Source organism: Anser anser, assembly GCF_964211835.1.
Source record: "Anser anser genome assembly, chromosome: 4".
NCBI classification, from domain to species: domain Eukaryota; kingdom Metazoa; phylum Chordata; class Aves; order Anseriformes; family Anatidae; genus Anser; species Anser anser.
The window spans coordinates 48,490,659-48,504,234 of record NC_139724.1 but is presented as its reverse complement, the minus strand read 5'-3'; the positions used below and the strand labels follow the sequence as shown (position 1 = coordinate 48,504,234).

The 13,576-nt window shown below is 41.4% G+C and overlaps 1 protein-coding gene across 6 annotated transcripts in view; it reads left to right on the top strand.

The window, feature by feature from the left end:
* The window catches only part of MTHFD2L (methylenetetrahydrofolate dehydrogenase (NADP+ dependent) 2 like), a 38,231-nt gene that overhangs the window by 21,672 nt on the left and 2,983 nt on the right, over nt 1–13,576 (top strand). For 3 of the 6 annotated variants that reach the window (XM_083836075.1, XM_083836071.1, XM_083836073.1), the window contains 2 exons: nt 4,604–4,729; nt 5,364–13,572. In XM_083836075.1, coding sequence (XP_083692201.1) covers nt 4,604–4,729; nt 5,364–5,506 — 269 coding nt within the window. In that variant the 3' untranslated portion in view covers nt 5,507–13,572. Of the gene's footprint in view, nt 1–4,603; nt 4,730–5,363; nt 13,573–13,576 lie in introns of those variants that run through there. The other 3 variants (XR_014584408.1, XM_083836072.1, XM_083836074.1) reach the window with 1 other exon arrangement.

The window sequence follows — 13,576 nt, the reverse complement described above, 5'->3', positions numbered from 1 at the left end:
TCTGGACTCCTCACCGAGGCTGCTCTTGCAGCCCCCCTGCTACCAAACTCTTGCCATGTAAATCCAATACACTGTGTAAAAGTGCAAGATATCTGTTCTCCTCTTCCCGTGTGATGCTTTAAGAGCCACCTGCCTTCTGCCTCCCATTTTGGTGACTTGTGACACTAAGCGTGTTCATTCTGTTGTGGTGCTCTGTCTCTGAGGAGCTTCCTGTTCACTTGCATTCATGGTTCTCAAACAGTTCACCCCAGGTGCTTCTGTCTTTACTCTGGAGTTTGGGAATGCCCATCTTCATAGGTTGTCTCTTGTTTGCTCCCATCCTTGGGACCCTGGTTGTCCAGCTTCCTGTGATTGTAACTATTGATGCAATTTATTTTTTCTCTCTGGTCCCCTCCCAACTCATTGCATCATAAGGCATTCCCTTAATTCTCATTTTCATTCCCTCCCTAAAATCTTTTTCTCTGCTTCCAGCTGGAGCTTTCTAAACTCTGTGCCACACAGCTTTTGCCTTTCTAGCCAAAATATAGTATTTCCTCCTAAGCGCACCTGGCACTTTGCATCCCACTATGGACTTTATAATCCTTGCCCGCTGTCCCTGCCTATGCAGACATCCTACGGTGTCTACTCTTGTTGCTATCAGACCAGTCCCATATTGAAAGACTTAAGTACAGCTTTAGTTGTGGTGCTCATGCAGCTGTTGCAGTATTTCCAGGGCAGTGATGGAGGCAGTAGGCAGTCTTTGTCTCCTTTAATCTGCTGCTGCTCTCTGGGCTTTCCAGTCTGCCTTGGGAGAGACGACTCATCTGCCTGCTACCTTTGGAGAGAAGGTGAAGAGAAGGAATGGAGGTACCAAATGCCAGATGAAATTCTTCTGGGCCAACTCGCACTGTCCCTCAGGACATGATCTGTGGTCCTCCTGCATGGGAATTGCTGATTTGCCAGGCTGCTTTATTCAGTCAGTGGCTGCTTAGCTTTCTCAGGATTTAGCTACCTTACAGTCCTTTTACCTAAACTGGGATTATGGAGGAATTTATTTTTTTTGTTGAAAGCATGATTCACTGTTTTTGACAAAAACTAGTAAAGAAAGACTTTCCCACATTCTTCAATCACTGCATTTTAGGAATAGCTGCTCTAATGCTTATCTCTCCCTACTTGGTATGTAAAGTAGGCTTAAGTAAATAGATCTGCTCATTTGGTTTGGGGGTTAGTTTATTTGTTGCTATTAAGTATTTGGCCTATTATCAAACCATTTTACAAAGGGTGTAACTGTGCAACTTCCGTTAATATGCTTCCATCCCTATCACACACAGCTCATTAACCCCCATAAGATGAAGGCATTATCCAATTACCAGCCAGCTTGCGATTGATTGCATAAGAGCGATGAAGTAGATGCAGTCAGATCTTATCAATGGCATAGGAAAGAATTTGAGGTCTTGGCTTGCTCAACATTAAAAGCAGAGTTTCAAGCTTGCGTCCTATGGGGGAGTGAGAAAGGAAAGGAAGGTTCTTGTGTTGCTTGTATCCAAATGACTTGCTGGCAGACATCCAGCACTTCAAATGAATCCATAGCGCTTGTCTGCCAGCAGTTGCCTCCAATAACACTGTGGTCCTAAAAAATGTGGATTTGGTTTCTTCTTTTTTTTTTTTTTTCTCCTGAGAGAAGGCTGATTTCATGGGGAGGGCAGCAGGGGGAATTTAGATTCCCCCTTTGCAGATACTCTACTGCCGAGGTAGACATTCTTCACAGAACATAAAACTGAAGGAATAACTGAAGAAGCAGGGCAAAAATTTAACTTATTTGAAATTTGCAATTTCCTTTCATTCCAAATTAGAGGCTGCATAGCAGGAAAGAAATTTTGGAGGTCATTTAAAGGAAATGCACAGAAAAGATTGCAGCTGTTGCCTTTAAGGTGTGATAGGCTAATGTAATGCAGATGATGGCTGATGACTTTGTAGTCTTGACTGTCTGATAGCATGTACTGACTTAGCACTAGATAGCACTAGACGTAGGTCTCAGATAGTAATTTGCCTTAGCATTTGAAGAGGTGGTTCATTTGTTCTGAGTCTGTCCAGGAATTAATTTTCAGATGTCTGGTCACACATGATGCTGCTGTTGGTAAGCAGTGCTCATATTTCTGTTCTAGGGTAGCCTTAAAATTGCTGTTCATTAAGAGAGCTCCTACTGAACTCCTGGTACTGAAAGAAAGGTCTTCTGTGTGCGTCCAGTGGAGCTGTTGGTATGCTAGAAAAGCACTACCTATTGCTTGAGCACACTTGGGAAGTTCAACGAGATTCATCTTGAAGTAAACGTGTAGTGCTGTCTTCTGTTTGCAATCTGTTGCGGCAGTGTTCTTTGTGAAATGGAAGACGCTTACAGTTTGGGACTGCTGCTTTAGAAAACAGTGTTTTGCTATCCCTTCAGTAGGACCTGGCTCAGATCCTGTGGGCAATTAAGTTGTCATTGTTGTGCTTCTCTTGTCCTAGCACCTAAATAATTGTTTTGGTGTTTCTTGCCATGTATATAGATAGATGAACTGTGCTGACTGGGAACATATGCTGTTGCCTCAAGTTTTTTGTCCAGAACTTGAAGTGACCTTTTAGCATTTATATGTCCTGACTATCAAACATCTTGGTAATGAATATCAACGTATTTGGAATTTAAATACATTGAGAAAATGAGTTGTATATGAAAGTGCTGCAGAGGCTTGTCACAGCACTCTGCTAGCTAGGGTTTCTTTACAATAGAAGTGTCAAACCCCAGGAAATTATCCAGATGTAGCTCACCTGGAGCAGATGAAGGTATGTGATGTTGAGGCCAGGCATCTTTTGTCAAGCAGGGAGGTCTGATTCTGTTCCAAGTGGCAGAATTGCAAATCATAGAAAAGTAGAGCAAGAAAGGTTTTTTGAAAGCCCATGTCTTAACTTTTGGTGCACTACGATGGATATTTGACGTTACCTGTTCAATCTGCTTTTAACATTTCCTGTGATGGAGACATAGTTCTCTCCTTGGGCTACTTGCTCCCCCGCTCCTCTGTTCTTATGGTTTAAAAGTTCTGGACGGTGCAGCAAAGAACAATTATTTTTTTTTGCATCACGTCTATTGGGGATGGGAAGCCTAGGTACTTTTCTAGTGCCAAAAGCTTTTCTGTGTTTTTGAAGGCTGCCATGAGATCAGGCAAGTTCATTCTGGGCAGTGTTTCCTCATAACCTTCGTTGTTCTTGTTGGTGCTCATAGAGATGGACAGACAGATCAGAGAAAGCTGGCATCCACAGCAGGAATATGGTATCCCAGTTGATCTTGTCTGGTGAAGAGATCAGGAGTTCTATGTGTCTTGCAGTAGTGTGACTGTCTGTTCAGGTTCAGTTGATTTAATCCTAAATTTTTCTTGTTGAAAAATGACCACCTAAGCAGTTGTTGACTGCCTTGCCTTTGCAAGGGGTAATAATTCATATGTAAAGGAATTGTATCTTGCCTTTCTTGCTGTTGAATGTCAGATGTTTTTTGACACTTTTCTCCTTTTTGCCGGAGGTGTTTGAAATCTAAGCTAATCTGTTTCAAGTTCTTTCCAGCTTTGGGTCATTTGCATTTTGTGTCACTACTAAATAGTAGGTGTTCTGTCACGTTAGTGCCATTATAAATGAACACCTGGTCCTTGTAGAACTCTTTCCACACACGCTTAAGTTTTCGTAAAGAACCACGGGAGCCTGTTGTTACTTACCAGTTATACCTCAGTACAATTACCCGGCTAGTTTTCCATGCAGTACGCTTTTCTTTTCTCGCTTAGGAGATAAGGTGGAAAAAGTTCTACTTGAAAGGCGGTTGCTTCTCTCTTGCAGACTGATCTGACACTTATTATGGGTAAATTGAGTTGGCCCCTTTTTTTTGTTTGTTTCTGTTGTTTATCTCACTCATACATTGCAGTAATGAAAAATAAGCTGGTGATGTAGATCAGATTCTCTCACCATGCTTTTTTTTTTCTTTTTTTACAATAGCATTTTGTGTAGCTTGTTTTTAGTATTTTATTAACTGCCTGAAAATTATTGGATCTAAGGAGCACATGACCGGTCAGAGAAGACAAGAAGAGTAGCATGCATCGAATACAGATATTTAAAAAAGCCAAGACAAAAGAAAACATTGCCAAGATAACATACATGGTTTGCTTCAAAGGTTCCTGACATTTCTGGACTGGTGGAATTCCAACAACCCTAAACATTTCTTGTAGCTCATGTAACATCTTCATCATCCAGCTTTTTTTTTTTTTTTTTTTGGAAAAGCTATGAAGGTGACTTGCCACCACAAACCAGCAAGCACATAGTTCACTGGGATCATGTTGACTACATTTGTGACCACAGGCTTATCTGAAAATATTCACTCAGAATAAACAACTGTCAAGCTTTTTGTCTGAAAGTTACAGGCTGTATGAAGCCAAGGAATAACTATGTTCTCTGTGTGATGTGTCAAGAAAAGTTTAAGTGAAAGATTTTTTTTATTTATTTTTTTGGTGTAAGTATACATAACATGTGCGTACACATATTACTATAATTTGGAACTGATGACCTAAGACTATCTGGCTGTGTTAATCAAATACCTTGATGATTCCAGGTATCCCGAAGTTGATTACAACCGATATGGTCAAAGAAGGTGCAGCTGTGATAGATGTAGGCATCAATCATATCCATGATCCTCTTACGGGAAAGACCAAATTAGTTGGCGATGTGGACTTTGAAGGTCAGTGAAACACTCTAATATTTTTATCCAATAGGTTCACATAAAGTTGGTGGGATTCTTCGATGATTAATACTTCGAATAGCTCATGTCCCAGATAAGACAACACTTGAAGGAGTGTGTGTTTGTTTTCTTAAATAAGAAACAAGCAATTTGTTCATATACCTGCTCTTAAGAAATGATATGTTATTTAACAGCAAGCATTACTTCTAATTACATATACGAGCAGCCTTTAAGAGATGCAGATGAGCTCTTATGTATGTTTGGTGGCAGCAGTTTTAGAGAGATGCTTGTCTCCAGGCTTCTTTATCCTTTGAGAATCTTTAAAGCGTCTCAGAAGTATGCATGCATGCTCACACACAGACCCTGAACAAAAACAACCCGCAGTTTCTGCCCTTTGACAAGTATAAGGTTTCCCACTGATCATAGCAAATACTATGATACTACAATTTCTCAAGCCTCTTTTCACACTTAAACTTAAATTTTTGAAAATGTTAACCTCTTGTTCAGAAGTACCCTTTATACTAAGGTTTAAGGTGGGTTCATCTTCAGCTCTTTAAAATCTTGGTCCAGGCAAGCCTAACTGAGATAATATGTGATGTTACATATTGATCTTTTTATGTTTAATGTGTTGCAGAGCAAGTTCACAATGTAATTGGATTAAATATCTCTGCTCTGGAGAAGCTCCAGACTGGAATAGCAGGATTGTTGCAGTCGAAAATTAAAGCTTATTGGCAGAGTTGTGTGGGAAGCTTAGACAGCATTTACCCACATTATTAATGGTTCTCAACAGTTCCTTATTTTGATAAGTATGAAAATCACCCACAGGGTTTTTTTCATAGTTATTAACATCTTGGCTGGCATAATGTCTCAAAGCTTAATTATATTCAGAATGTTTCTAGCCCACTGTATGTATTTCAAATTACATCACTTGCTTAGTTCCTGTGTATTTAACTCATCACGCATGATATCTGTCTGCTAAAATCAATGAAATTAACTGCACAGGTGTAGCTAAGTCATTGTTTCAGCATGCATTTGGGAATTTATAACTGGATGTATAAAATAGTTCTGTTAGAAATATTTTTCTAGAGTGCAACTTGAACAATTCTTTGAGTTGTTACCCTGCTTCTACCATCACAACTAAAAGGTTGTTTTCCGTATTCAGAAATAAACTAAAATGAAGTAGAGAGGTGTTTCAGGATTTTTTTTTTGCTTGTTTGTTTTAGCGTGTTTGAAAAACAATATGACTTTCAGAAACTTGACAGTGTGTCCTTTTTGTTTGTTTTCTTTAAATGTATGACCTTCTGAATGTAATGAGTCTAGATTCAATGGCCATGCCATGATTCAGAGTTTCAGCAATGCACTGTATATGTCTCGTCATGTCTGCTGTGGGTTGCTCTCAGGATTTTACCTGCGGGGAGGGAAGATCCAAAAAAAGAGGGAGGAACTTCAACTTGGATTATGCCACTGCAGCTCCAAGTAGCATTTCACTGTGCATTGCCAAAGGGAAATTGTTGTTGGTTCATTAGTATCGGTGAAAGTTTCACTAAATCTCTAACAACAAAAAAAACTATCCCTGTGTATACAGTTCAAAATACCAAAGAGTAAGTCACCCTTGCCAAGCACTGATTTGGCAGTTAGGAAATGCAACAAGCTAGTGTATTCATGTACTAAATCATTTTATCCTTTCCCTCCTGTTGATCACTTGACTGAATTTATATTTAAGCTTAAGTGAAAATGATTTTTGCAGTTTAAGGCCAAGTACATGAGCTGGCGTGACGTACACCACCTGTTAAACGTAAAGTAGCCCACCAGTATCTATTCTCTCATCATCCCCTTCCTCAAGTAGAAAGATGTTTGGGGTGGGAGTGGGGGTTTGGTGGTATGAAAGAGATTTAACTGGCAAGTCAGAGGTATAAATCAAGTTTAAAGAAATGGTTGGGGGTGGCTGACTTAACCCAGTCATCGGACTAAAAGCCCTGGTAGAGGAAATAAACCTGATGAGGTGGATGGAAACTGTTTTGATTCCTTTGTAGTATCTGAGCAATACTTGGATGCTGTCTTCTAATCTAGGGAGCAGGTTTGAAACAGGAGTTGATCCCTAACAACAAGGGTATGACATTTGAAATAACTGTCTTTTTTAATGAACTTCATTAATAAATTCAGTATAAGAAGTACCTGAAGGAAAAAATTCTTACCACAGGCCAAGAGAATTTGATAGCAGTTGAAAATGAGTTTTGCAGTTCTGAAATATGTTCTAAAATCTGCAAGTGTTAGAGTCATGTCCACTCGGGCTGTAGGCAGCTTGAGCTACATGCAGTCACCTGCAGCCGGAGACCTCGCTGGTGACAGCACTTCCCACGGTGGCCTGAGGACTGACCGCTGCTGTGTGTGTGTACACCCTCTGAAGCCAAGGAACACACTCTGGCTGTCTTTTAAACTCCACTACATCGGAAGAAACGACAAGATAGTTTAGTTTGCTGAAAGCAATTTAACTGTATCGGTCACCTAAATATTGTGTTTACAGCTGCTCAAGTGGCTGGCTTGGTGGAAGTGGCATCTGGAACCTTTGCACTTTCCAGGCTTACCTGTTCATTCTGGGCAAAAATCCCAGGCTGTGTTTTGGGATGTCTTTAAATAACACTTGTGATTTTTCCCTAAAGATCCTCTTTATTTTTGTGCTCCAAATTGTTCACATTAAAAAGATTGTATTTTGTGCAGAACACTTTTATGTGCAGTTCTAAGATACCTAGAAGAGCAAGAGAGAAAACACTGTGCATTTAGGTGGAGGTAAATCATGCAGCTCCGAGGTACCCAGCTCGATGTTGCTGGGATGTTCTAGACTGCATGTCATCCAAGTCACCAGCACAGCATGTTCAGTGTGCTCCTATTTATGTTAAGAACTTGCCAAAATATTTGGACCAGGGAGGGGTCGTCTTTGAACTTCCGGGAGCCACCACAAGGAAGGATGAGAAGCGGTGTCATCCTTAGATCATCACCAGCGCCACTTGAGTTACTTTCAGGCAGCGAATTTCAGTCACAGAAAGGGGCACATGTTTTGGTGAACAGGATAATGCTCGTGTGGGTGTAGCTGGCCCTGTTTTATAGGGCTTTTGTTGCCACAGCATTAAAGCTAAAGGGAAAGGAGGGCTGTGAGGACCAGGAAAGAGAAATAAACCAGCAGCTTACACAGAGCATTTAACTGAAACGGCTCTTCTGGGTGGAGCACCGTTTCCAGGTGTGACTGGTAGAGCAGGGTGGCAGCACACCAATGTAGGAGCTAACCTTTGTTACAGAGGAGCCTCAAAGAGCTGCTCACCTCCCTGCTCTGCTACCTGTCCAGTGCTGGTAGCAGACCTTCCAGGCGATAGTGGCTATTTTCCAAAAGCACAGCATTCAGAGCTGCTTCCTGAGCTGGGCCCCAAAAAGCAGCTGCAAGGCTTCCCTCAGTTTTCTGCCATCACCCACAGGTGCTCCTGGTAGCAGCTGCCTGAGAGTGGCCTTTTCCAAGGCTCCTGGTGACATGGCCGTGGATGTTTGTAATAGAACCAGGAAGGAGCTTTGGTACGTGAATTGCCACTGCAGCTTTTCCAGCTCATTAGGAGGTGGTGTTACTGCTGAATTGTTGTGCTGTTCGTGGGGTACCCAAGTCTTTGTGGTGTTGGGCAAAACATGTCAAAAATGCCGATCACTAATAGTATCTGAAAAGGAACTGGAACGGGCCTGTGAGACTGAAGTGTATAGAAAGGTAGTGTAGTTTCCTTAAAGGGCAAAACAGCTTTTGCTGACTACATTTCTGTGTGATTCTTCCCATATTTTTGACAAGCAGGTGCTAATACTCTGCTTTTGAGTCTTTATTGTGTACCTGTGAAGACAACTTTTTATTTAAGAAAGCTTTCTAAGTGATATAGTGGGAATATCAGTGGAGGGGTTTATAAATGAGAATTGTTCTCTAATGCCTAGACAACATAACGGATTTTGGACAAGAGGTGCCCAACCAGGAGCAAGGAGATGTTCCTGGTACTGAGCAGCAGAGAGGAGTACCCTGACAAACCATCAGTACAGTGAACAGTGGTGGGCATGGTGGGCATGTATTATAAATCCCCTTTCAAGTAGGGATGATCAGACACAGTGACTGCAGGAAAACGAGGGAAGGGATGTGTTGAATGTTGTTAAGGAGGAGAATGGACCAGGCTCCTGTAGCACTACCAGATGGAGCAAGCACATCAGTTTAATAAAAACCAGGGAAATGGATCCTGTCCTGATGAGCTACAGGACTAACTGCTACCAAGCCATCGGGCGAGTTGACAAGTTTCTGAGATTTGTTCAGGTAGGGAAAAGATTTACATTTGAAGCCAATTCCTTGGTGGAAATGGGGGCTCTGCAGTTGTCTCAGCTAGGGTTTGTGGGATGCGGATGCCCAGGCTTTGTGACAGCAGTTGCTTCCGATGGTTGTTTGCTGCCACTCTGCGTTTGCTGTGCTACCTTCCAGGCTGTAGGCTTCTTCGCAGACTGTTGAATCCTTTCCAACATATCTCTCTATGCCGCTTATCCAAACAGCGGTCATGAAAATAGAATGTGGATGTTCTAGCTGCTTTCACTACTGCTTTTTTTTTTCCAGTTCATTTTGAAGAAGTGACATTCTTTCTGCAAGTAATACAAGTCCCAGTACTACAAGTCCAGTCTTTGTAATCCTGTCACCATGTTGTTCCTTGGCAAAAATCAGCAGTAGCATTGCCTGTTGTTACACTTTGCTAATGCAAGAAACCATGTTATTTTGCAAATTCTGAAATCTTCATTCCTTCCATTTCAAAATAGTGGCATGTTGGCTATTTTCATAGTTGAGAAGGCTACTAGTTGCAATGGCTGGATGCTTCTGAGGAGGGTTGTGGGCAGAACATTTTGCTCAATAGGAATGTTAGCACTGGGTTGTGACTGCCAGAAGGCCAGACAGAGCAATCACTGACTGCTGGCAGTAAGCTTTTGGATAAAAGAGTTTGGGTACTCCCTCACAGAGGAGTCTACGTGTCATGCAGGGGTCTAAGGAAGTAATCATTAGCATCTTGAATTTCTGCTGCCACTGCTTATTATCCCAGAGCTATTGCAATATTCCATCCACCTGTTTCTGCTAATTAGCTGAATTTGAAAGTAGCCATGCTGCATAATTTTCTGCTGGAGATCATTAGCGGATAATATCAAAAAGAAAGAATTGTGAGAAATGGGGTGCGTGTTAGCTGAATGGTATCCTATGGTGCACAGTGAATAATCCCAAAGTGTGCATAGAGCAGAGCATGGGGTACCTACTGTCAGTGCTGGGCACGTGATTTACACTTGTGCGGTGCTGCATGGATGCAGTGATCCCAGAGAAGCTTTACAGGGACTAATAAAGCTGTGTGGAAACAATGCTTAGGCAGGAATTATTCTGCATCACTTAATGCAGATGCACAAGACCCAGAATTGCATTCAGGTTGAGACTTGCCCTTGGTTTGTGTGATTAACCCTATTAGGTGTCTGATGTTCTTAGCTTTAAAGGGACGTAGGAATGAAGGGCTGTTTCCAAAGCAGTGGATCCTGTTTTTCAAGGAAATAATCTACATTTCATTTCTTCTGAAGAATCAAAGGAAGATTTTCAGATTCTAAAGAAGCTGCAAAATAGCAGCTCCTCCCCCATAGGCACCTAATTTGTATACCGACATTTTCAAAATGGCCAGAGAAATGCCTTGGAGAACTGCACGCATCTCCAGAAAGCCAAGTTAAAGCTAGGGACAAAGTGTTACTGTTGCTGAGAAGCAGAAACAAGACCTTCTGAAGGAACCAACAGGGCAGCATCTGATGTGCTGACATGAGATTGGTCACACCAAAGCGCTGTTTTAGGACCGTTTGGCCAGCTACACTTCGCAAGGAAAGGAAAATCTATCTATGTTTTTAAGGGCCAGGTTATTTTCCCCCCTTTGATCACTGGCATTCGTCTTGGAGAATTGCATTCACCAGATGGATGTTAACTCGTATAGGTGGAGATTTATCAGATGTTAGTTCCGTAACTTAGACACTTGTTCATTTAAAAATCTGGATTAGCTTTTGTGAATATGATATCCAGGTGGTTGTATTCTAGCTGATATAAAGTGAGGCTTCTGCCAGGCTGACCCACAGCTATTTCCATAATGATAGAGTATGGTAGAGAAATTTCCCAACAACTTGTGAAAACAGTATACTCTGTGTTTACTCCTGAGTACAGTTACTAGCACTAGAGGCGATGGATGTTGTCCATGATGTTCATTAGAAGGCTTTCTTTTGGTAAGGCATGGTCGAGCTCTGGACTGCAGCTCTTTGTAAGTAAGATAGGAGTATTCTGAATAACACCACAAAGAGAAACGTGTAACATTGCCATGGAAATAGGCTTATTTCAATTTCAAATGTCTAAAACATTTTGTATGTTAATTGTTACGGTGTTCACTTCAGATGTGGGTACATTTCAATAATTGTGACATTGAGTTGGGAATTTGCAGTAACTATGTTAACCATAAACACCCATCTCAAACAGTAGGTAGTTCGAAATAGTATAACTAGTAAGACAAATTATTTGTGTTTGAAAATACTAAGAATAACTGTCATAGGAGATTTAATTTATTTCTTACAACTTACATTAAAAAAAACCAGCAACCCACATTGCAATTTGTTTAGCTTTCCAAATTTTTAATAGTATATCTGGTGGTACCAATCAGCAGAGTAATTAAAACCTTCTCAGCTGTAATTAGCAACTCTCCTCAGCAAGGCTTAATCTTCTGCTCTTCAGTTCAGTGAGATATTTGCCGTTAACTTCTGCAAATCCAGTTGTTAGGGCCCTGCATTGAGGAGTTCAGACAGTGGTTTTCATTCCATTTAACCTCCCTGAAAGTCGTAATAAACATTTTGCTCAAGAAGATAATATCCAGTTTTTCCAATTCTTTTCTGTTAGTTTTTCTAAGAGCTTGTTGTTCAGAACAGTGAAGCACCACGTACTTTGAAGAGGAATATACTTAAAGCAGAGGCAGGATATGCTGCTTGTTCCAAAATCAAACTGCCAAATTTTCCATCCATTGATTGCTTCTCAGGGTTAGGTATAGATTCTGCTCCGTAGTGGGTTCAGTGGGTATCACAGGATCGTTAAGGTTGGAGAAGACCTCCAAGATCATCTGGTCCAACCATCCCCCTACCGCCAGTGTCACCTGCTAATCCATGTCCCTAAGCACCATGTCCAACCTCTCCTTAAACACCCACAGGGACAGTGATGCCACCACCTCCTTGGGCAGCCCATTCCAATGCCTGACCACTCTTCTCTGAGAAGAAATGTCTCCTCATCTCCAGCCTGAAATGGCTGTAGCTTCAGGGTTGCTCTTGCTTGGTGTTTTCTGTGTGTGTGTGTGCACCCCGTCAAAAATGATGCTTTTCAAATAGTCAGATTCACTACAGACTGCATCTATGTGGCGAGCTTGCGGCGTATTTCCCCACTTCATTTCAGACACGTGGTGACAGAAGGGTGAATGTGCGTTTCCAGGAAATTGTTTCTAAGCAAGGGAGAGGGTTCACAATGGCGCTTGGAAAAAAACTTCATAGTACTCAGTAATATGCCATTTGGACTAACTATTATTAGCAAATAACTGCTCATTACGGTTTGTCATGCAATGAATTCCAAGCCAGATGCATAAAATTCCTTTACAAGTAACCTGAAATTTCAGTTGATTATATCTTGCACAGTAAATACATCAGGATTTTTTGCTACATGATATTGATTCCTCATGCAAAGAGTTGAACTTGATGGGTATTACCTTAAATGCGTTAAAAAAATACAGGCATACTGATCTCTTAGCACGAGCACTTGAGATATATGCTAACTTTGGCTAGTCTGGCATGTTATGTGGTTGGAGCTAAATCATTTTTTTCTTTGAGACTTAAATAAAATCAGTGCCTCCACTTCAGTATAGGCACCCTAGTAACACTGTTTTGTGGTGGTGCTTTTTTAAAACAGATAAATAAATAAAACTTTAAATAAAACTTTTCTGGGGGAGCTGAGTATTTATGGCTGCCATTGCAGTGGGAATTTTGCCACTGCAATCTGTTTTTCCTCAAGCACAGTTGTATTTATTGTTCTTTATCCGTCTTAGGAAACAAAAAACAAATCAGCCAGGAAACTGTACTCTCCCGCTACATTTTTCTTAAGCTCTTTTTTATGATGGTACAATGTCTTTGTTAGAAGCAGCAAACTGGAGGGAGGGAAAGAGGCTAAAGAAGTGACAACTGTTGCTTGTACTTTGCTGTCAGTTTTGGTAGCGTTCTGCTCTTCTTGCAGCTCTTCAGGAGTAGGTTTGCTTTGGGCCGTTAACTTTTTGCCTTCAGAAGGAGATCCTTGGCGTATTGAAGGTGGCATCAGGGTTGGCAGGTGCAGAGCTGCCTTCCCGGAGCGGTCCTGTCTTGGTAGCACCGAGGTGTTGTGGAGTCAGCTGGTCATCCAGGTCAAGAAGTCAAAAAGTGCCACTTGCCAGGACAGTTTGGTGGGAGTTTCCTCCCTTGAGGAAAGGGCAGCCTTCTGCAGATAAATTGGCTTAAGCAGATTGTGAAGCTATGCCCTGAAAACAGCCCCTGGATAGTAATATTCAAATCAACAGCACTACCTCACGTCTCTGGTCCTCACTGTATCCCGAGACTACTATGGTTGTAACAAGACTTCTGCCTTAACTTTTCCCATGTGCTCCAGTCCTGTCCGAGTTATGGGCCTTCATGCTTGATACCAGTTAGGCATATGTGGACAAATGAAGGAGAAAAACGTTTTTGGACACGTTCTTAGTCAATACCTTTTCTTTTTTTTTTCTCTCT